General features: G+C 56.6%; 1 protein-coding gene across 3 annotated transcripts in view; it reads left to right on the top strand.

The window, feature by feature from the left end:
- Positions 1 to 2,939: 2,939 nt before the first annotated feature.
- Positions 2,940 to 23,065, top strand: part of PIP5K1C (phosphatidylinositol-4-phosphate 5-kinase type 1 gamma) — a 60,111-nt gene continuing 39,985 nt past the window's right edge. For all 3 annotated transcript variants that reach the window (XM_079915887.1, XM_079915886.1, XM_079915888.1), the window contains exon 1: positions 2,940 to 3,138. In XM_079915887.1, coding sequence (XP_079772013.1) covers positions 3,045 to 3,138 — 94 coding nt within the window. In that variant the 5' untranslated portion in view covers positions 2,940 to 3,044. The remainder of the gene's footprint in view (positions 3,139 to 23,065) is intronic.

Below are 23,065 nucleotides of genomic sequence, written 5' to 3'. Positions count from 1 at the left end.
ACATTTAAAAAGTTAAACTGAAATGGGCTTGCCTTGTAGTTCTAGCAGAAAACACTGGAATAGGAGCTTAATACGTATTAGCTGTGGAGCCTTTTGCAGTCACATTCTGTTGCCATTGTATCACATCTGTATTAGTTTCAAAGTATTTGTTAGCAGCTGAAACGCCTTGTGTCTTGTTTGCTTGTTTATTTGTCTTCTAGATGTCTCTCTCTCTCTCTTTTTTTTTGGCCACGCCATGCAGCTTGTGGGATTTTATTTTATTTTATTTATTTATTTATTTTGCGGTATGTGGGCCTTTCACTGTTGTGGCCTCTCCCGTTGCGGAGCGCAGGCTCCAGACGCGCAGGCTCCAGACGCGCAGGCTCAGCGGCCATGGCTCACGGGCCCAGCCGCTCTGCGGCATATAGGATCTTCCCAGACTGGGGCACGAACCCGCGTCCCCTGCATCGGCAGCCGGACTCTCAACCACTGCGCCACCAGGGAAGCCCAGCTTGTGGGATTTTAGTTCCCAACCAGGGGTCGGGCCCTCGGCAGTGAGAACGTGGAGTCCTAACCACGGGATCACCAGGGAATTCCCTAGATGTCTCTTCACTGAGGTCGGGGATTTGGTCCTGTTTATTCGTGTATCCTCCTGGCCTAGAACAGTGTCTGGTATACAGTAGGTGCCCAATAAATATTTGTGGAATGAATTAATGGAATATGGGGAGGGGGTGGAAGACTCATAAAGTCCCTCTTACCTGCAGGACCCAGTGCTGACAGCAATAGCCACGAGGGGGCGCCCGAAACCAGACAACCAGCCCCAGCTGGGCAGCCTCAGTTTTCCATCCTGCAAAATGGGAATATTGAGCAGGCACTTGGGGGGATGAAGCAAGAGGCGCAAAAGCCGCTGCCCCACGGGATCCCGGCCCCTCCTCTCCATTCCCAGTTGTCTGAGCCAGTGGTTCTCAAACTCTATCAGGCATCCGAATTGCCTTTGAAAGACAGACTTTGCTCATTGAAAGACAGACTGTGGGTCCCCGCCCCCAGAGTTTCTGATGCAGGAGGGCTGGGCTGGGGCCCGAGAACCTACATTTCTAACAAGCTCCTGGTTGATGCTGATGGGGGCAAGTCCAGGCACCTCGCTTTGAGGATCACTGATGTAGATCTTCTCTGGAGACAGATTCAAAATGAATCAGGAGTTCTATCCATGGCGCGTGTCCAGAGAACTTCTGGAGCCTTTTTAAAAAATGGTGGCAAAATACACATAACATAAAATTTACCGTCTTAACCGTATTTAAGTGCACAGCTCAGTGGCATTAAGCACATTCTCATTGTCGTGCATCTATCCTCTCCACCCATCTCCAGAACATTCTCATCTTCCCAAACTGAAGCTCCGTCCCCAGGAAACACTGACTCTCCAGCCCCTCCCCCACCCCGTGGTCCCCACCATCTACTTCCTGTCTCTATGGATTTGAGTCCTCTAGGGACCTCATGTGAGTGGGATCAGACAGTACTTGTCCTTCTGTGTCTGGATTCTCTCACTGAGCATCACGTCCTCCAGGTTCACGTACGTTGCAGCGTGTGTCAGAATTCCCTTCTTTTTAAGGCGGGATCATATCCCATTGTATGAATGGACCACATTGTGTTTATCCATCATCTGTTGATTCCCTGGAGCTGTTTGACTCCTCCTCTCTGGGTAGGCTCAATTCTAACAGGACACAGCTAACCTAGAGGATCCCTCCACCTCATCCTGGGTCCTGTTCTCTGTGTCTTCCTTTTTCTTGATTTGTCTCCTTGTTTTGATGGAGAACATTTCAGGACCGTCTTTCTAAGCCCTGGGTCGGACCGAGGCCTGCTCCCTCTTGCTGATTCCCCCTTATCCCATCACCCAGCACCCCTAAGCCCAACCTTGTCGGCCTCCCGCTGACCTCACCAGCACCCTGACAATGAAGAGGGATCACGTGTCTGGAGTCGGACAGGCCTGGGTGAAAACAGCCCAGCTTCACCCACACCAGCAGAGTGTCTGGACTCCCCCACCTGCCTCCCAGCAGAAATCATTAATAATGAATAAAACTACTAATAGCAACATTTATTACTCCCCAAACCATGACCTCAGAATGAATGACTGCCTAACCATGTCGTTGGTGAGTTCACCATTAGACTTAAATAATATTATTATTCTTAATACAATAAGTAAAGGGGATGCTTCACAACACGGTTCTTTGTGTGATTCCAAATATGTGGCTTCAGCTCTCTGGGCTCCTGTTTTGTCATGTGTAAAATGGGGATGATAATAGTTCTCATCTGGTTGATCAAATTGTCTTCTAGGTGTAATGTTCTGTGTTAGGTATTGGGAATATGGTAGTAGTTAAAAAAAAAGGAAACAAAAAGCAGGTCCCTAACTTATGGAGATATTGCATATAAAGGCTTTAGCACTAAGCTTGGCATTTAAGGATGTTATTGTTACATATAACTAAATTTTACTACGTTATATATCATAAATAATATTTTTACGTTACATATTAACATTACTTATTATAATACCATATTACTGTTTAATAGTCACGTTAATGTATCATGACAATATGACATACAATTTGTATATTGTGCATAATGATAAAAATTTGTTTCTTATTATTACGTAACTATTACTTATATCAAACATAAGCACATGTAATATAAATTTTATTTTTAATATGGTGATAATTTTTAACTGTAATTATTATTTATGCTCGTTATGTATAATAACGCTCTTACGTACTACAGTAATATTGACAGGAATGGCGCTGCCCTTCCACCCCTGGGCACGTGAGGGCGCTCGCGCCGCTCCTGGGGCCCGGGACGCACGCAGGCCCCGCCTCCGAGCCCCGATTGGCGGTGCGCGCGGTGCGCGATGGCGCAGCGCCTGGCCCCGCCCCTGGCCCGCCCCTCACTCCCTGAGCCCGGCCCCTTCCCTCAGCTCTCCAGCCGGTGGCGGTTGTTGTTGAGCGGCGGCTGCGGCCGCATCTCGGGTCGCAGCCTCCGGCCGGCCGGCCGCCCGCCTGCCGGCAGGTCCGCGCGCGGCCATGGAGCTGGAGGTGCCGGACGAGGCGGAGAGCGCCGAGGCGGGGGCCGTGACCTCAGAGGCGGCCTGGGCGGCAGAGAGCAGTGCGGCAGCAGGTAACGGTTCCGGACCTTCCTCCTTCTCTCCCCGCTCCCCGAATGGACCCGCCCTGCCCCCCCTGCCGGGGCCCAGTGGACCCGTCCGAGCGCCGGAGGGGCGTCGGGACCCGCAGCGGGGAGGCCGGGACGTTCCACTCGGGGGCGCTCGCGGGGGGGACGGAACGCCCCACTCCGGGGCTGGGGGACGCGCCGCGGGGCCCGAGACGCCCCGCCCTGGGGGTCGGGGTGGCGCCGCCCATTCCCGGGGTTCTTGGGGGAGCCGGCTGTCTGGGAGCGGGGGTTGGCGCAGGGCCCCATTCTGGGAGGCTGTGGGTGGAGCAGACCCCGTTGGAGACATGCGGGGAAGATGGGTCCTCACCTCTGGGAGGGGTGCGACCTCTATTTAGGACGCGTGGTGGGTGGGTGCACTGCCTCCTGCTGAGGGCGCTTGGGAACGACGTCCCACCCAGTGTTGTCAGGGGGCTGCTCTGCGTGTGGGATAGTGGAGTACCCCCGTTCCGATGGGGGACCTTGCCTCCAAGGGGTGACGCTGTCCCACATGTTTCCCCCCGCCCCGACCGTCTGGACCCACTACTCGGGGCCGCCCACTTTGCTGGTATCAGCTTCCGGGCCTCACCCGTTTCCCTGCAAGTCGTCACCCTGTGGGCACATCTTACTGGTCGTTAAGGGCAGGGGCTGCTGTGGCGGAAGTGGGGGGTCTCGGAGGCCAGATGGGTCAGCCTCCTGACTACCTCATTTTTGTGGAATTCACCAGACCTGGTTTCTAGTCCACTGGCCATTCCTTCCCTTTCTGGGTCTCAGTTTACCTCCTATAACCGGAGGTAGGTAGGGGGATGACATCTCCAGGCACCTTCAGTGCCAGGGCTTGCCAGCAGGTGGGGGAGGAGAAGGCCCCCTGCAGCCTTTTCCCTGGATGTTGGGGGGCTGCCGTAGCTCTGTAGGGGCAGTGCTTTCTTGAGCCCCTCTCCTTGGCATGCCTCCCTGGCCCTCTAGCAGAGCAGGTTTGGGGAAGGAGGCAGCCTCGCCCTGCCCTGTGGGCCCGCGGTCTGCCTTTCCCTGGGGCGGTGTGCAGAGCCCAGCCACTGCCTGGTTCCTTCTTGGTCAAGGTTGCAGGCTCCCAAATAGGAAGTTTCTGGATCCGCAGAGTTCTCTGTTCCAGGCAGCCCTCTCTGGCGAGTCCCCTGTAGACACCCACAGGGGCATCCATCCTCCTTCTCCCCCGGGCCTCCCGAAGCTTCCTTGGCAGGCAGGGAGATGCTGTGCTGCCTGGGAGTTGGGAGAAATGTCTGGAGAAAGAGCCAGAGCGAGCGAGCTCCCCCGGGCTCCAGAGGACTCCCACCGCTTCCTTTCCTGCTGCCATCTGGAGCTGCTTGGTGGGTTACCCTGGTTCAGCTCCAACAATCCGGCCCTCTGGCTCCCGTTCTTTGCTGGCGGCGATGCCCTGCCTGGCCAGCCCCAGACATGGCAGAGGGACCCGGCTGAAGTCCTTTGTCAGCCCCCTGACCTCCGCCAGCAGCCCTCTGCCCTGTGCTGGGCAGAGACACAATAGACTAGGATGCAGTGCCCACAGGAAAGCCACACAGCATATATTTGTCTTATCAGGGGCTAGGTGATCTGATGGGGGCAGATAAAGTCCCAGGCCCCGGCTGTGGTTGGGTCTGAGCACAGGGACCTGGCCCATAAGGGGCCGTCCCCACTCCTGTCCCCAAACCCGCAGAAATCCGGTTCCCACAGCTGATCACTTACTTCACTCACTTTAGGGTTAATAGCTGTCTGTCCTTCGCCGAACCCGTTTCTCTTAAGTTTGGGGAACAACTGTCCATGCCTTTCCTGCTGCTCGAACAGATGCATAAACACACAGATGGGTCTGTTTGCTCACCAGGGGGTTCGTACGATGCCAGAGTCTCGATGCCTCTGCGCTAGTTTGGGGCTGGAAAGTTCTTTGTTGTGGGTGCCGTCCTGGGCACTGTGGGGTCCAGCAGCATCCCTGCCCCCACTCACTTGATGCCAGGAGCCCCCCCAGTCCTGACAACCACAGGTGTCCCTGGACATCGCCCAGTGTCCCCTGAAGACACAGTCATCCGGGGTGAGGGCTGCCGTACTTCACCTTCACCCATCATTCTGTAACTTGCTTGCTTTTTATCCATAATACGGCATTTTTTCCCCACGTTGGTATCAATTCTTTTCTTCAGAGAGAGAGAATATGGTGCTGTGATTGAGAAGGTGGAAACCCCTTATCCTGCCTGGGTTCCACTCAATTTCTCTGTGACCTCACAGGGCCTTGATCTCTCTGAGCCTCAGTGTCCCCATCTGTAAAATGGGGCCACACTGCCAACTTTACCTGAGTTAGTGCATCAGCAGGTGGAGGGCGCTAGGTGAACTTTAGTGACAGCCCACCCCCTTTAGGCATGAGCTTCCTGCTGAGGGACGATCCAGTGGTTTCTGGAGCCGCCTTTTGCTGTCACAAGCGATGCTGCAGTAAACATCTTTGAACGTGGGCTTGTAGCCGTGGTACTTTCAGTTCTAGTGGTTGGAGTCCCCGCCTTGGAACGGCTGGGTCAGGCGCAACCAGATTGATGCCCGCTGGCTTTCTGGAAAGGTCCGGCAGGAGCCAAGAGAGACTATCTCCTCGCAGCATTGCCAGCTCCGGATGTTATCGGCCTCGGCCATTTTGGCCAATCTGATGGGAGGTGAAATGTATCGGTGGTGTTTTAGAATCCGGTTACTTTAAACTCCTGGGCTCCCGAGGCCCGGACCAGGGAAGGCCCGATGGTGTTCTCTGCTGGCTTTTGGGGACTCTGTGGAGTGCCTGGTTCTGTGGAGGATCTCAGGAAGGCTGGGCTCTTGGGCACATTCACGGGGCTCCTGTGGGTGTCCACGAGCTGCCTGTGGGCTTTGGCCTGAGCTGTGGCCTGGTGTTTCTGAGCAGTTTCCCTCCTGTCCTTCCTGCTTCCGTGATGTCTCAGAATAGTCAGCTGTGTTCCCCTCTGACCCCTGGCCCCTCCCACGTCTAACCTGGTGGCAAATTATGTCGGCTTTGTCTTCAAAGTGGACCGGAAATCCACCCATTTGCCCCCCACTCCCTGCCACCACCTGGTTCATCCATGTGAATTCAGCCCCATCATCCATGGCTGGCCTGGCCCCCTGTCTCTTCCTGTGCTCCCTCCCGCTCACTCCAGAAGGCTCCCACTAAAAGCTGACTCAGGCCCCGCCCCTCCTCTGCCCACAGCCCTCCAGGGTCCCACCTCCCTGGGACCTGCGCACCACAACGAAGAGTAGCCCCCGTTCGCTACAACTAGAGAAAGCCCGCACATAGCAACGAAGACCCAACACAGCCAAAAATAAATGAAATAAATAAATAAATAGCAGATACTATCTAAAAAAAAACAAGAGAGAGAGGCTGATAAATGGGACCACATGAAAACAAAAACACCTGCCTGGCATTGATAATCATCTTAAGAGAAGATGGGAAAAGCTACTTAAACTTACTTGTATCATGGATTTAAAAAAAAAATCTTCCGTAATATATAAAGAGCTCCCACAGATCAATAAGAAAAAGACTGGTAAATAATTTGAAAATGGGAAAGATACAATCAGTATACAGTTCCCAGAAAATGAATAAGAGTCCTGAGATGTGTAGGATTAAATGCAGGAATGGGGTGAGTGGTGAAAAGGGGTCTGCCCAAGTCCTCCCTGCGGCCCACAAGGCCCTGCACGACCTGCCCCGTCCCCTCCCTGCCCTCCCCTCCTCCCTCTCTACCCCTCGCTCACTCTGCTCCAGACACACGGGCCTCCTCGCGGTTCCTCCAGCTCGCCAGGCCTGGTGCTGCCCCACTGTGCCCTCTGCCTGGCATGCTCATCCTCCATATCCCTGTCATTTGCTTCCTTAGTTCTTTCAAGTTTTTGCTCTACTGTGTCCTCTCAACGAGACTTCCCATGACATTTGAGGGAGGCCTGAAGGAGGCGCAGGAAGCCAGCAGGGCCCAAGCGAAAGGCCTCATGTGCTCGAAAAGCAGCGTCCGGCCAGCATGGCTGGGGGTGGGGCCTCATCACCAGGGGCCTCCTCTGTAGCTGTGGGCGGATTGTAACCGCCGGCAGCAGCGTCCCTCCTCTGCTCATTGGTAGTCAACAATGGCCTTTGGAGGCAGAAGGCTCCCGGTTCTAATCCCGCCCTGGCCACTTTCTAGTGAGGCCATGTCCGGCGCTTGGCCCGGCAGCCTGGTCCTCTCCGTGGAGAGCCCTCAGGAGCCGGACCGCCTTTGCCAGCCAGGGGGTCCTCTGCCTCGGTGTCTCCATCTGTGAAATGGGCGTGATGACTGTGCCTTTCTCGTGGAGCTGGATCAGGTCGATTGGCTTGTAGAGCCCTGGAAGGGTGCTGCCCTGGCTGGCCCCACGTGGGTGCCAGCTCGAGGGACCGCTTCCCCCAGAGCCTGGGTGGGCGGGGCCGCCGTCTGACTCGGCTCACGGGGACGTGCGGTCACCTCTTGCTTTGCCCTTGGGCAGGGCCTGTTGGACATTATGGAGCACCTGCTGGGGGGGCAGGGGTCCGGCACCTGGGCTCCCTCACCTTCAGATTGGTAGGGGTTAGGATGCGATGGCGAGCTAGTAAACAGGTGAGGCCCGCGGTTGCAGACTGGGGCCCCGGGTCCATCCCGCCCACCGGTTTTTGTCTGTCACGTCTTCCTGACGCTTCGCCATGCCCTGTCATTCGCCTGTGGTCCACGGGGCTGTCTAGCTACAGCGGCAGAGCTGAGAGTTGAGACAGAGACCCGTGGCCTGCAAAGTTGGAGACACTCACTGGCTGGTCCTCTACGGAGAACGCTTGTTGACCTGAGTCAGACCACGCCAGCCCATGGGGAGCTGCCAGAGCAGTGAAATGGGCGCCGTGGCCCCAGGGGGTGACCAGGGCCTGCTGCTACCAGGTGGTCAGGGGAGCAGGTGACCCAAGCAGCTGCGGTTGAGCATTCAGGCAGAGGGATCAGCAGTGCAAAGAGCCTGAGGCAGGAATGAGCGTGATTTGTTCCTCAGAAGGGAAGGGGTGGGGGGCCTGGCCCTGCTCGGGTTCTGGTCTGAGTCCAGTCGGTGGTGCTGGTGGGTTTAAGCAGGGCAGAGAGTCATGTTTTACAGAGCGAGAGCCCTCTGCCTGCCTGGTGGGGAGGGGCTGCGGGGGTGGGCATCCAGGTGAGTGGGGCTGGGGGCCTGGACGGTGGTCTTGTGGCAGGGAGGGTGGGTAGGGAGGCCTGCACCCTGGAGTTGGTGGGGGGAGGGCGGTTGGTGAGGGCCCAAGGAGGAGCAGGTCTGGGGGTCCAGGCCCTGGCAGGCTTGTGCTGATGGGTGAGGAGCAGGTCTGGGGGGCTGCTCGGGGCCCCCAAGGCTGGTGGATTCCCACGGGATCCTGGGCAGCGTGGCCTGGGGCTTGACCGGGCTCAGCCCTGCCTGGGCTGAGGACAGTGTGCCTGCCTCCACCTCTCAGAATGAGGGCAGGGGTCCCAGGGATTCGGCGGGGCATGGAGAGGTGAGCCCCGCACCCCCGGCGGTGCTCGTTAAGTGACAGCCGTGTGGCCCGGGCATTTACCAGCTTGGTGACCAGGCCCCGGGCCCTCCTGTTCCCGCTGCCCACACTGAGCTGCGTGGCACCACGTGTGACAGGGCAGGTCGGGATCCCGCTGGGGATTTTCTGACTGCTGCCAGCTGGACAGCGGGGACTGCGCACGTGGGGGGATTACTGACCTGGGGATTAGCCTTGGCGCCCCTGTACTAGGTGCCACCAGGCCCCATGGAGGGGTTAGGGGTCCAGCCTGAGGGACCGCAAGTGCCTGAGCCAGTGGGAAGGCATTTGGAGACCTGGCCTCTGGCTCTGACCAAGGAAAGAGACCCCAGCATCTGCCCCAGTTGCTATTCTCTCTCGATCATGCACGTGTCATGCACACACATGGGCCGTTATCCTGGGGGCACGGGGTTGCCGTTGAAGGTTTGGGGCTGTGGGGTGCAGGTCAGGTGTTCGTGAGCAGATGCTGCTGAAGACTGCTTGGGCCGGGTGCTGGGGAGGCCCGAATGAGACGGGCACGGTCCTTGTGTGCGTGCCGGGGGTGCGGGTGGGGTGTGTGCAAACAGTAAGTGATGCAAGGAGAGAGAGGTGTAACACGGCAGGGGAAGCGAGTGCCGTGGGGAAGAGCAGAGCGGAGAAGGGGAGAGAAAAACGGGCGTGGGGGGAGTGATGGAGGCCAGGTACTCAGGAGGGGCGACGGGCAACATCTGAGCAGAGATATACAGGAAGGAGGGGATGTGCACTGAGGGGGTGTGGGGAGAGGCTCCCAGGCAGAGGGCACAGCCCGTGCAAAGGCCCTGGGGCAGGACTGTGCCTGGGTTGTTGCAGGAACAGTAAGGAGGCCCATGTGGATGGAGCAGAGTGAGTGAGGGGGAGAGAGGGAGGAGGGGAGGACAGGGAGGGGACGGGGCAGGTTGGGCAGGACCTTGTGGGCCGCGGGGAGGACTTGGGCTTTTACCCCCAGGGAGGAGGGATCCCTGGAGGGCTGTGGGCAGATTAGGGGCGGGGCCTGACTTAGGTGCTCACGGGCTACTTCTGGCCACTGTGGGGGAAAGACTGTGGGGAGGGAGTGTGGGAGCCCGGGACCACGGTGGAGGGGACTCTGCTGGTCCAGGTGGTGATGCTGGGACTTGGGCTTGGGTGGAGGCAGGAGGAAGGAGTGATGCAGAGCAGATTTTAGAAGCCGAGTTGACTGAACTTACTGAAGGGGTGAGTGTGGCGGGGGAGGGGAGAGGAGTAGAGGGTGACTCCCAGGTTGGGGTCTGAGCCCCTGGAAGGGCAAGCTGCCTCAGCTGAGATGGGGGACGGTCGGGCGCAGTGTGAATATGAGACATGGAGACGTGGGGGGCAGAGGACCAAGTTTGGAGCCCAGGGGGTTTTTGGGCAGACGGCCATGGGGCGAGGAGGTGGGGACGAGGCAGGGAAAGGGCCTCCTCGTGCAGAGCGATGACCGGGCAGCTGATGTGTCCGTGGGGGACACGTCGTAGAGCCCCTGGCAGGACATGGCCTTTACAGCGTGTGACGAGGGGAGGTGACCGAGGGGCCGAGCGCAGGTGGAGAAGAGTCAGGATGTAGGGTCCCAGCAGCCACGGGAAGCTCATTGGTGAAGCAGCATCCAGGCACGCCTTCCTCTCGGGGATCCCATGAGGATTAGATGAGCCAGCGCATGTGAACCGTCCAGGACGGGGCCCAGCTTGTGGGAAATGGAGGCCCTGTCTCTGCAAGCCAGTTCGGACGCGGAGAAAGCACGGGTCCTTACTGGGGTTTCTGCAGGATGGGAGGGACGGGCAGCGTTGGCACCCTGAGCCAGCTTGGGATCGGCTCGTTCGATGGCGGCGGCTGTGGGCTGGCATGGGCTCTGGCTGGGGGCGGTTGAGGCGGTGCCCCTGGGCTTGCGTGTGAGCAGGATGAGGAGTGCTGAGGGTGTGGCCCATAGTGGCTTGGTTGGCACGGCAGAGATGTGCTCACAGGCAGATGGTTTGTGATCTAGGGGCTGGCTGACTCCAGGAGGGACAGTCCCCAGGTCTGCAAGGTCCCCGAGATGTCAGAGCATCATAAGATGCACGTGATGAACCCAAGGTGAACCGTTCCAAGTTCCCTCCAGCAAGGGTGAGAGCTCCGTGCCTCGCCCATTTCTTCCATCTTTGCCAAACTTATGGCACAAAGGGAGGTCTGGGTATTTATCATAACGTGAATCAGAGGGAAACGTGAATCAGAGGGAAATGTGAATCAGAAGGAAATGTCTTCACATATTTTTTCCTTTTAATGTTTCATCTTTGTTTTATTCAAAATGTATCCCAGCAAAGGGAGCAGAGACTTGCCCGCCCAGGTCACACGGCAGTCCAGTGGCACTGGACTGCCTCACCTTGACAGCATCCTGCACTTTGTCAGAGCTGGAAAATGGAGCATCGGCCACCAGGGAGTCCTTGGTGCCTTTGCCCCCACAAGCATTCATGTCTCCACTCTGTCTTGTCTTGATTCCACACTCACAGACCCCTTTTCACCACTCACCCCACTCCTGCATTTAATCGTACACATCTCAGGACTCTTATTCATTTTCTGGGAACTGTATACTGATTGTATCTTTCCCATTTTCAAATTATTTACCAGTCTTTTTCTTATTGATCTGTGGGAGCTCTTTATATATTATGGAAGATTTTTTTTTTTAAATCCATGATACAAGTAAGTTTAAGTGGCTTTTCCCCATCTTCTCTGAAGATGATTATCAATGTCAGGCCGGTGTTTTTGTTTTCATGTGGTCCCATTTATCAGCCTCTCTCTCTTTGTTTTTTTAGATAGTATCTTCTATTTATTTATTTATTTATTTATTTTTGGCTGTGTTGGGTCTTCATTGCTATGTGTGGGCTTTCTCTAGTTGTAGCAAACGGGGGCTACTCTTCGTTGTGGTGTGCAGGCTTCTCATTATAGTGGCATCTCTTGTTGCAGAGCACGCACTCTAGGCACGTGGGCTTCAGTAGTTGTGGTGCGTGGGCTCAGTAGTTGTGGCTCTCGGGCTCTAGAGCACAGGCTCAGTAGTTATGGCACACGGGCTTAGCTGCTCCGCGGCATGTGGGATCTTCCTGGACCAAGGCTCGAACCTGGGTCCCTTGCTTCGGCAGGTGGATTCTTTTTTTTTTTTTTTTTGCGGTACGCGGGCCTCTCACCGTTGTGGCCTCTCCCAATGCGGAGCACAGGCTCCGGACGCGCAGGCTCAGCGGCCATGGCTCACGGGCCCAGCCGCTCCGTGGCATGTGGGATCTTCCCAGACCAGGGCACGAACCCATGTCCCCTGCATCAGCAGGCGGACTCTCAACCACTGCGCCACCAGGGAAGCCCAGCAGGTGGATTCTTAACCACTGCACCACCAGGGAAGTCCCTATCAGTCTCTTTTTATGGTTTCCCAGTTTGGCGTCATGATGGAAATGTGTCCTCTGTTCCGAGGTTACAGTTAAATTCTTCTAGTACTTCTATAATTTTACTTATTTTTTTCTTTACATTTAAATTCTTGCTTTATTTGGCATTTATCCTGGCATGAGATGTACAAGGGTTTAATTGAGCCAAGTCTTCCCAGGTGGCTCAGGGTCAGCCCACCCCCGCTTCCTGGGTAATCTGCTTTCCTCACGGATTTCAGGTGCCACCTTGATTACAGACCAGATTCTTGCGTGTAGCTGGTCTATTTCTGGGCTTTCTGTTCGGTTCCCCTTGTCTGCCTCTGTCTTCGTGCAAAAGGCATGCCTTCAGCTACAAATAATAACATGCTTACTGGAAAAAAGCAGCAGCCCAGACCTGCAGTCGGTGGAAAGTGAGCATTTATTTGTCTTGACCCTCCGTTTCTACGGAGGTAATGACCGTTATTCCGGATGTTTACCTGTCTCCATATATATTATTTTTTTTTTAACGTTTTATTTTGAAGCCTGTGGAAAGTTGCAGGGACACTCTGGCGACACCCACACGCCCTCTGCCAAGGGAGGGAGGACACGCGGGGCCAGGCTCCACCTCTGTCACCCCATCATCACAACTGATCCCCATGCAGCAGCCTCGTGTGATGTACGTTTCTGTTTAAAGACGCCTTGTCTGATATCAGTTGTTGATTCATTCACGGCGGGGATGTAACCCTTGCCTGAACTAAGCTCATCTGACACACGTACTGTCCCCATGAGCACGTCACCGTCCTCCTGCACGTGGGACACCGGCCAGCAAGCACTTCAGCTCTACGCTGGAGGGCCGTTTTAGATGCAGAATCACTCACCAAAAACACAAAAATGCAGAAAACATGGCACTAAAGAGACTACGGAAAGTACACTTGTCTGTGGTCTGAGAGCTGAACCGAGCAGGCAGGGCGTCACCTGGCTCGGGCTCGCTGGGCACGTGTGTGGGACACCCGAGACCTCGCTGCCCTGCGTGTGCCTGAGAACGAGCGTGGCAGCCCCCTGCGTGTGGGTTACAGATAAATTCCAGCCGGTAGGTGGACTTGCAGACGTGGAATCTGTAAGTAAGGAGGACGGAGGACGGGCTGTACATCCGATAAACAAAGACGCTCTCTGAGCTGAGTGCAGGGGTCACGTGGAGGAAATGGAACATCGGCGCAGCCCGCAGTCAGGATTCACAGTTTTGTGAATTAACCCAAACCTTCCCTTATGGTAACTTTTTTTCCCTCTCCCGGATTCAGTCCAGGATCCACATGGCATTTGGAGACGTGAGGTCGGCGGGGCCCTCCAAGGGCCCGAGACTGGACAAGCCTCCTTCCTGGGCTGACAGTCCCTCTGTGACCCTGACCCAGCCGCCTGAACCCTTCCACCTGCGGAGCCACTGAGAATGTGCCTGGTGACCCCCGGAGCTACCCTCCTTGCCTCGTTCCTCCTCCCCACTGTACAGTCCGTCCTCTGCCTGCTCCTCCAGGAAGCCCACCCGATTTCCATGACTGAGTCCGCCCCCCTTAGATCTTCCATGTGGTGATTGTCTGCTGACCTGAGGGCCGTCTCTGCCCAGAGCCTCGGGCTCTGAACTTTGGCGGCAGGCCGGTGCTCAGCCCAGACAGGTGTTAGGCTGTGTCTGTGGCATGAGTTGTGAAGGTTCTGGAACCTTCTTTCTCTTAGGGCCTGTGAGTTCTGGATTAACACCTTGCCCCCCACCCCCACCCCTGGCCCTGTCCTTTGCAAGGTTTCCTGTTTACCACTGTGGAAACACTTGCTCTGTGCAGTGAAATGGTGGGGGGGCAGTATGGGCTGCTGGTCAGGGCTTGGCCCCCAGCTGCACCCTCCCCTCCAGCCACAACAGACCCTTTCTTTGCTGTTCCTGGAGAATGTCCTGTCACCACAGGGCCTTTGCATGTGCCCCCCCCCCCCCCCCCCCCAGAATTCAGCTTTCTCGGGATTTTTCTTTTCCCTCCTTTGGAAAGCTGCCGTGTGTTTCTGGCACGAAATACAGGCCTGGCCCCACCCTCATACCCACCTCAGGCACCTCTGTTGCTTGCCAGCCCCTTGGGAGGCACTCGCTGTGCACACCTGCCCTGGTCACACACCTCCTACTGTTGTGTTTGTAAAATGCAAGCAGACCTCGGAGACACTGCAGGTTTGGTTCCAGACCCCTGAAATAAAGCAAATACCTTAGTAAGGCAAGTCACATGAATTTTTGGTTTCCCAGCAGATATAAAAGTTATCTTTGGGAATTCCCTGGTGGCCCAGTGGTTAGGACTCTGCGCTTCCAGTGCCGGGGGCACAAGTTTGATCCCTGGTTGGGGAACTAAGATCCCACAAGCCGCGTACGACCAGAAAAAAAAAGTTATCTTTACACTATACTGTAGTATTATTAAGTGTACAGTAGCATTATGTCTAAAAAACAATGCACATACCTTAATTTAAAAATACTTTATTGCTAAAAAAACGCTAACGGTCACCTGAGCCTTCAGAAAGTAGTAATCTTTTTTTTGATAGTAACATAAAATATCACTGACCACAGATTAGCATAACAACGTAATAATAGAGACAGAGTTTGAAATGTTGTGAGATATAACACAGTGTGACTCAGAGACACGAAGGGAGCAAATGCTGTTGGGAAAATGGCGCCGATAGACTTCCACAGACCTTCATTTTGTCAAAAACTCAGTATCTGCTCAGTGCAGTAAAGCGAGGTTGGCCTGCAGACCTCATTCTACTCTTAGACTTTTTTCTAAACACTTTTTTTTTTTTTTTTTGGCGTTACGCGGGCCTCTCACTGTTGTGGCCTCTCCTGTTGCGGAGCACAGGCTCCGGACGTGCAGGCTCAGCGGCCATGGCTGACGGGCCCAGCCGCTCCGCGGTGTGTGGGATCTTCCCGGACCGGGGCACGAACCCGCGTCCCCTGCATCGGCAGGCAGACTCTCAACCACTGCGCCACGAGGGAAGCCCTCTAAACGCTTTTTTTGAGTAACAGCTTTGTTGAGAGGTAATTCACATGCCACATGGTTTTACCTATTTAAAGTGTGCAACTATATTCACAGAGTTATGTGACCATCACCACAATTGATTTTAGAACATTCTCATCACTCCAAAAGGAAGCCCCGTCCTCATGAGCAGTCACCCCCATCCCCCTCCTCAGCCCCTGACAACCACGAATCCACTGCCTGTGTCTGTGGATCTGCCTGTTCTGGACGTTTCCCATCAATGGAATCACACCCTGTGGGTCCTTCTGTGCCTGGCTTCTCTCACTGAGCGTCGTGTTCTCGGGGTCCATCCACGTTGTAGCGAGTGTCGGGGCTTCATCCCTTTTCATGGCTGAGTGATGCTCCCGTGTGTGGAAGGACACGTGTGTTTATCCATCGTCCATCAATGGACATTTGGGGTGTTTGCACCTTATGGCTGCTGTGACTCGTGCTGCTGAGAACATTCATGTACAACCTTTGTGTGGACACATGTCCTCATTTCTCTTGGGTGGACACCCCGCTGTGGTGATGCTGCGTCAGATGGAAACTCCATTTAACCTTCTGAGGAGCTGCCGCTCCGCTCCCACGGCGGCTGTGCCCCTTCCCCTCCCCCATCCTCACCAGGGGGTGGGGGGCTCACCGTGGTCTTGGTGTGCATTTCCCTGACGGTTAGTGATGGTGAGCATCGCTTCGTGTGCGTGTTGGACGTTTGTGTGGCCTCTTTGGAGAAACGTCTATTAAGTCCTTTGCTCGTTTTCCAGTTGGGTTAGTTTTCCTTTCATTACTGAATTGTAGGCGTTCTTTCTGTGTTCTAGACACGAGCCCCTCTTCTGGTGGATGATCCACAGTATTCCCTCCCATTCTGTGGGTTGTCTTTTCATCTTCTTAGTGGTGTCAGTTTTTTGTTTTTTGGTTTTTTTGCAGTACGCGGCCTCTCACTCTTGTGGCCTCTCCCGTTGAGGAGCACAGGCTCCGGACGCGCCGGCTCAGCGGCCATGGCTCACGGACCCAGCCGCTCCGCGGCATGTGGGATCTTCCCGGACCAGGGCACGAACCCATGTCCCCTGCATCGGCAGGCGGACTCTCAACCACTGCGCCACCAGGGAAGCCCAGTGGTGTCAGTTTTGACCAGCTTCTGTTTTTTTTTTTTCTTTGGCTGCTGTGCCTTGGTTGTTGTAGTGAAGAAATTCCTACCTGACCCAAGGTCGTGAGGATTTACCTGTTTTCTTCTAAGGGTTTTATGGTCTCAGCTCTTGCGTTCGTGTAGGTTTGTGGTGCGTTTTGAGTTACTTGTGTTGCTGTGGGCGGGACCCCAGTGTTTCCCCCGTCCAGTTGTCTGGGTGCCCTTGTGGCCTGGCCTCTGGTCATAGCGGGGGCCAAGACAGACCCTGGCCCTGCCTCCAAGGAAGCCCCCAGTCTGGGAAGCGCGAGATGGACCGTAATCACCAGCCACACGTGGGTCCAGTGGTGACAGTGGTGTCAGGCCTGTCCCCTCCCTGCCCTCACCTCTTGTCACTGACTCTGCTCTGGCATCACAGCCTCTTGCCGACTGCCCCCCACCCCCTGCCCCCCCTCCAGCTCTGCAGGCACGGTCCTGCCCCAGGACCTTTGCACCGGCTCTTCCCACTGCCTGGGAGGCTGTGCTGGCTCTCAGCTGGCTCTTTCCTGTCTCCTTTCCTGGATACAGTCGTTGCTCAGGCCGAAGCCTGCCGTCTGGAATCAAGTCCATCCATCCCCTCTCGATCCTGGGTGACCTCAGGTGAGTGACCTGGTCTCTCTGAGCCTCAACTTCCACATCTGTCACATGGAGGTAATCGTAATACCTGCCTTGCAGGTCCGTTGGGCAGATTAAACAAATTAACAGCCCTGGCCTCATGGTACAGACTCGGTCAGCGTTAACTCTTTGTCCCTGCTGCCCTGGCTGGTCCCTGGAGTGACTGGAGGGTTGGAGCTGGTGGCTCGCAGAAAGCAGCCTGTGCCCTGGGGCTCCTGCCCCCTGTGTGCCCTCTGAGCCAAGCCCTGGCTCCCTGGCCCCGGACCTCGTCATGACTCCTGGGGCCATCACCAGGGAGAAGGGGGTGGGTGCTAGTGCCCACGATCCTGCCAAGTGCCAGGCACCCTGGGCTGTTGATGTGCAGGAGGCTGTGATTGCTGCCCGCACGGGGCTCATGGCTACTAAGGGAGCAGCCACCGGAGGAGCAAAACTATAAAAAAGAAGGTTTAAACCAAGCAGACTTATAAGTGGCGGAGAGTGGGGTTGGGAGCCAGCTGCAGCCGGTGGTCAGGGAGGGTCTCTCTGAGAGGGTGGCGTTTGATCCAGGCCTGAATGGTGAGCTGGGGAAGAGCGTTCACGCAGAGGAGAAACACGTGCAAAGGCCCTGGGGCAGGACTGTGCCTGGCGTGTGTGAGGAGCAGTGAGGGGGCCACATAGGGGGAACACAGTGAGGGGGGGGGAGGAGGAGGAGGTGCGGGCCGGGAGGGCCCTCCATCTGGACAGCTCTCCCATCTCCATCCACTCTTCTCGTTTGTGCCTCAGGGGCCATGTTGAGACCCAGGTAGCATCGGTTAGTTATTGCCTTGTAACAAATTACCCCAGAACTTCGTGGCTTAAAATAGTAATAAACATTTATCATCTCACACTTTCTGTGGGTCAGGAATCTTAGGGTGGCTTAGCCCCAAACCTCGCGGCTCCATCTCTCACGAGGTTGCAGTGAGGCTGTGGGCTAGGCTGGAGGAGCCGCCCCCAGGATGGGCCCCTGCTGTGGCTGTGGGATCAGGCAGCTTGTTTGGCCTTGGAGCCTCTGTTTTCTCATCTGTAAAATGGGGCACTTGTAGCCCTTGTCTTACTGGGTGCAGCTGGGCAGTCAGCTCCACCATGCCTGGCTCAGAGGGGCCTCGAAGTGCAGGAGCCCCTGTGACACCCCCAGGGCCCAGCTGACCGTCAGGGGCCTGGCTCCTGGTCTGGCCTAGGGTCTGGGGGCCCCTGGGAAATGGGGCCCAGAACTGGACTGTGAGAGCAGCACCCCGCAACCGGCAGTACCACCCCGTGAGCAACCAGGGGGCCTCCGGCCATGGCCCCGCCTCCCTCAGTGCCCTCGGTCTGCTGGAATCCAGTGCGGTGTGTGCCACCCAGCCCGGGCTGCTGGAGAATAAAATACATCTGGGAGGCAAACTGGGCCAAGAAACCTCGAGCATCAGTCCTGAGATAGCGCGTGACCCTCTGCCAGGCACCTTCAGGGTGGGGGAAGCACTGTCCCCACCGCGCTCTGGCCACTGTCCTCCGACCTGGCTCCTGTCTGCCGGCCCCTTCCCGAGCACTGACGCTGGCGACCTGGTTTCCCCCGGGGAGCCCCTGTCCAACCCACAGGCAGGGCGCCTCGGCCCTGGGTGAGTGGGACCAGGCCTGGCTGCATCAGAGCCTCACTGCTCTGGGACTTCATGTGGGACAAGAGGATGGAGGGGCTGGTCCACCCCACACCCAGGTGCCTGCCGGGGGGGGCAGCAGCAGAGCTGAGATGGGGAGACTGAGTCCTCGGGGCCCCCAGCCCAGTGAGGCTTGAAGCCCATCGCCCAGCCTCCTTGGTCTTGGTAGGTTGCAAGCTTTCTCTGTGAGGGGTTGGATGGTCTCTGTGGGAGCTGATGCTGCCATGATTGTGAATGAGTGGGTGGGGCCGTGTGCCAATAAAACTTTATTTATAACAATTGCAGTGGGGGTTGAGTCCCCAGGGCAGTTTGCCGGCCCTTGACTTACATTAACAAATATTCCCCCCCTCACACATCTTTTTTCTCCAAGCAGCGTGAATTGGGTTTCTGTCTCGACTCAAAACACCCAAATACCCCTTCTCTGAGCCCAGTTTCCCCCACTTAATAGGAGAGACGAGTAGGGCATCACTCAGGACAGGCTGGGCCGGAAGCACCACGGGCCGTGGCCATTCTGGGCCTTCAGCCCTTTGTCTGATGTCCAGCTTGAGGGAACGTGTCTGAGACTCGTGAGGGCTGCGTCCCAACTGCTCATCTCTGAGGCTCTTGGTGGTGCTTTTCCTCAGCCTCCTCCATGCAGCCATCCAGGGTTTCTCGCTCAGCCGATACTCACTGAGGTCTACTCCATGCCCAGCTCTGGGCTGGTGCGGGTACACTGAGGGGGCTGGAGAGGGGAAGCCTGTGCCGTGGAGCTCTCAGTGGAGTCGGGAGAGCACCAAAGGTGGGGTCACAGTGTGTCGTGCCAGAGGGAGAGACCCAGGCCTCCAGGAGAGGGTAGAGCCGGGACTGCCGAGGTCCTAGGACGGGCATGGGGAAGGCGAGCTCCACCTGGGTGTGAACCAGATGCGGCTTCCCTCACCCCAGCACCCAAATCCGCAGAGGAGGAGGTGCGGTGATAGTGTGGGCCCGGTGGAAGGCTGCGCACGGCCAGGCACATCTGTGCCCCGGGGCAGAGCGAAAGTCGGTCATCCAACGTGAGGTGAGCTTGCGCTCCGTGCCAGGCTGGTGCCGGCCCTGGCAGCGACTCTGTCCTTGAGCCCAGTGGAGGCGGGGACAGGTGACCAGATGGCCGCAGGGCCCCAGGCCAGGTTCAGGACACAGTTGGCAGCACAGCTCCACCGGGAGGGTCAGGGAAAGCCCCAGAAAGGGTTCGGGAGGAAGCTTCTGGTTGCTGCTGTGCAGACGGGCCAGCCCAGCTTGGCCTGGTGGCCTGAGCACCTCCGAGAGTTGCCCTCGGGGGCTCAGTGAGTCTGCAGGGACCCAGCTGCACACGGGGCCCTGGGGACCCCCTGGAGCTCCACTTAGCTCACACTTTGCACGGGAGACATTAATCCCCACCCACCCCAGAACAGAAAGACTTTCTCCTTGATTTCCTTTTAAAGGTTTTTTATCTTTTGCTTTTAAGTCTTTTCCTGTCCAGGGTTGATTTCTGTGTATGGTGTGAGGCAGGGGTCCCCAGCAACTGGTTGTCTGGGTGTCAGGTGGACATTCCCCAGCAGACCTGCAGCGCCCTGCATATACTGTCTGGCGGGAGGCTGCTCTCGGCTCCCCTGATGCCTGCCCTGCCCGGGGCTCAGGCCGCCCAGCTGGCTCCCCGCAACCATCGAGTCTGCTGAGAAGGGGAGGTGGCTGTGGCCCTGGAGGGCAACCACAACTCCCTCCCCACACAGAGGACTCCGGAAAGGAACCCAGGCACGCAGGGATGTTATTCCAAGGGCGAGGGTTGTGTGGCTCCCTGGAGATGTTGGTGTGAAGGGACACGAGGCCAGGAACCAGATGGGAGGGTGTGAAGTGGGCCATGTTCGCTTAGGGGGAGCTCAGACCTCGCATGGCTGCACACCTGGGTCAGCAGGGGAGCGTGTGGTGCCAGCTGTCCAGTGCTGCTTCCACCGTGTCCTGGCTGCGCCCCCATGACCGTCCCCACCAGACTCACCAAGTGAACATGCGTGATGAATGGAAGAAAGTGGGGGAGGGTGACAATGGGAAAACTAATAAGGTGCGTTTGGGGGCGGCTTTCTATGTGCCTCAGACTCCTCTCCACACCCTGGGAGCTCAGCACTGTTCTTACCTGTTTGGCAGGGGGTAAACTGAGGCTCAGGAGGTTGGGACTTGCCCCTGAACTGCCAGGCTAGGAGGGGAGTTCCCCGTGTCACCTTGCGAGCTGGTGCTGTCCTGCCTCTAAGGACAGGGAGCTGGGGGGCGAGGCTGCCAGTCTGACTCTGAGCTCTCTAGGAGCCAGAGCGAGGAGGGAAATGGGACTGGCAACTGCTTCATGGTGAGAAAAGAGGCCTTATTTCCTGGTGCCAGGACCTCGTGTGTCTTGACGGCTTGAGTTGATGAGATACCTTTGCTAAGAGGGGGCCCTGCCCCCATTTGTCCCCCTGCCCCCAGTCCCGCGCTGTTGGGTAAACGGGCCCAGAGCTGTGTGGCAGCGCAGCTGGCTCTCCGAAGGCCTGGCCTCCTGGAGCGTGTTTGCACACAGTGCACTTGTGTGGGTCTCTGCATCTCTCCGCCAGCTGCTGGATGGGCAGCCCGGGGTGGGGAAGGGGCTTGCCCTGGAGCCTGGTCGATCTCAGAGGCTGAGAACCCCACCCAGGCCCCGGGGCTTGCTGGCCATGCAGCCTTGGTCAAGCTCCGTGGCTCCAACCCCTGGTTTACCTGGAAACGGCACCAGAGCCTTCCTCCCCCTCAGGCCTGTGATGTGACTCTCGGTACAGCGAATGGTGACGTTGCAGCCTTTGAACTCGCTGGACCTCTGGACCTCAGCCTCCCTGGCTATGAAGTGGGTCCAACGGTGATTACCTCCCAGGGGTGTTGAGAGGGTTGGAGACTCAGCTAGTGGGGCGCCAGCCCAGTACAGGGAGGGCTGTGTGTGCCATAGCCTTTTATTACGGGCGCCTCAAACAGAATGCAAGGCAGACAGGATGGTAGGAGTAAGTATATTTTTATCATGAAATATTTTAAACACCCAGAGAATAGTATAATGAACCCCCATGTACAGGCTCTGCCCCCCCGTACCACACATCTTTATATTTGCTCCGGGTCTCCCCCCGGCACTGCTGATGTCAGGCTGGGTCATTCCCTGGGGGTATCCTGGGAGCTGTGGGTTGTGGAGCAGCATCCCTGCCGCCACCCACTGGATGCCAGGAGCCCCCTAGTGGTGACGACCACAGATGTCCTCAGACATTGTGCAGTGTCCCATGGGAGCAGGCCACCATGGGTGAGAACCACCTTTAGGTCACTCCCCTCACCGGGACGCCTGGGTGGCCTCTGCTGGGTCTCCTCTGACCCTGCACGGAAACTGCTTGCTGACCCCTGACTTAAGGGATAAACAAAAAAAGATTCATTTAACCTGCATAGTAACACATTGTTGTCTTTTATTTTATTGTGTGCTTTTCTGGGTGTTTAAACTCTCTTCTTATTAAACATTAGGCAAGGAACCAGTTTCCTCTGGAGTATTTTATCTGTAAAACAGGATCCTATACCTAAGGGATGCTCACTGAGGTTGTTACGAGTGAAGGAATGAAGGAATGAAGGAATGAGTGAACAGACAGGATATCATCTGGGAAGTCGCTTACTGGGGAAAATTTTTCATTCCTCACCTGGTTCCATTCACCGTTCCGGGGTGCAAAGTGATAAATGCCAAATCATAAGAGAAAACATATGCAAGAGGAAGAAAATAGCTTGTATTAATCCCCACACATTTTTTGGAGACCTGCCATCTGTTCTGAAGTTCCAGACCATGGCCCGAGTCCTCCCGCGGTGAGGCCCCACGCGCTACGCCACAGCCCCAGCTGGTTGGTGGCTGTGGACTCGGAGCCACCTGGCTGTGACGGGGAATCAGACCTCGGGTGTGGATTCCTCCAGTGGGCCCAGCCAAGCCCCGCTGTGGGCTGGGCGGGGCTTCCCAGCATCCGTGTCTTCATCCATTCATTTGCTGACTCAGCGAGCACCTGCTGTGCGCTGAGCGCTGCTCTAGGCATCAGCTGTCACCTCCACAGGCCGTCTCCCGCGTGTCCCCAGCCCTGCGTGTCCAGCCACCTCCAGGATGTCCCTCCCGGGCCCCTGTCTCAGTGATAGGGGTCCCAGCCCCACTTCCTCCCGTGACGGGGTCTCCTCATCCTGGCCGTCCTCCTCTGAGATTGCCCCCCGATCCGTCCATCCCCTTCTCTCCATCCTAGCCTCCCCTGCCCCAGCTCATTGGACCTGTAGTTACTATGCTCCTACTGTGTGGCAGCAGGCGGGCTAGGTCTGGGGAAGAGGCTGTGAACGAGACAGTCCGGTCTCTGCTCTCCCAGGAAGGAGCAAGGCGATCAAGAAGTTAGCTTCAGACAGTGATGTGTATCATGAAATAAACGGGCGCGGTAGAGGGTGCAAGGGGTTGGGGGTGGGAAAGGGCCGGCGTGGTTGGGGAAGGTCTCTAGGACGAGACATTCATGCTGAGACCCGAGCGCGGAGGACAGGAGCCAGCCACGAGGAGGTGTAGGGATAGCGCG

This window comes from Stenella coeruleoalba, assembly GCF_951394435.1.
Source record: "Stenella coeruleoalba genome assembly, chromosome: 3".
NCBI lineage: Eukaryota > Metazoa > Chordata > Mammalia > Artiodactyla > Delphinidae > Stenella > Stenella coeruleoalba.
The sequence above is the reverse complement of the archived record's forward strand: the minus strand, read 5'-3'. Positions and strand labels throughout refer to the sequence as shown.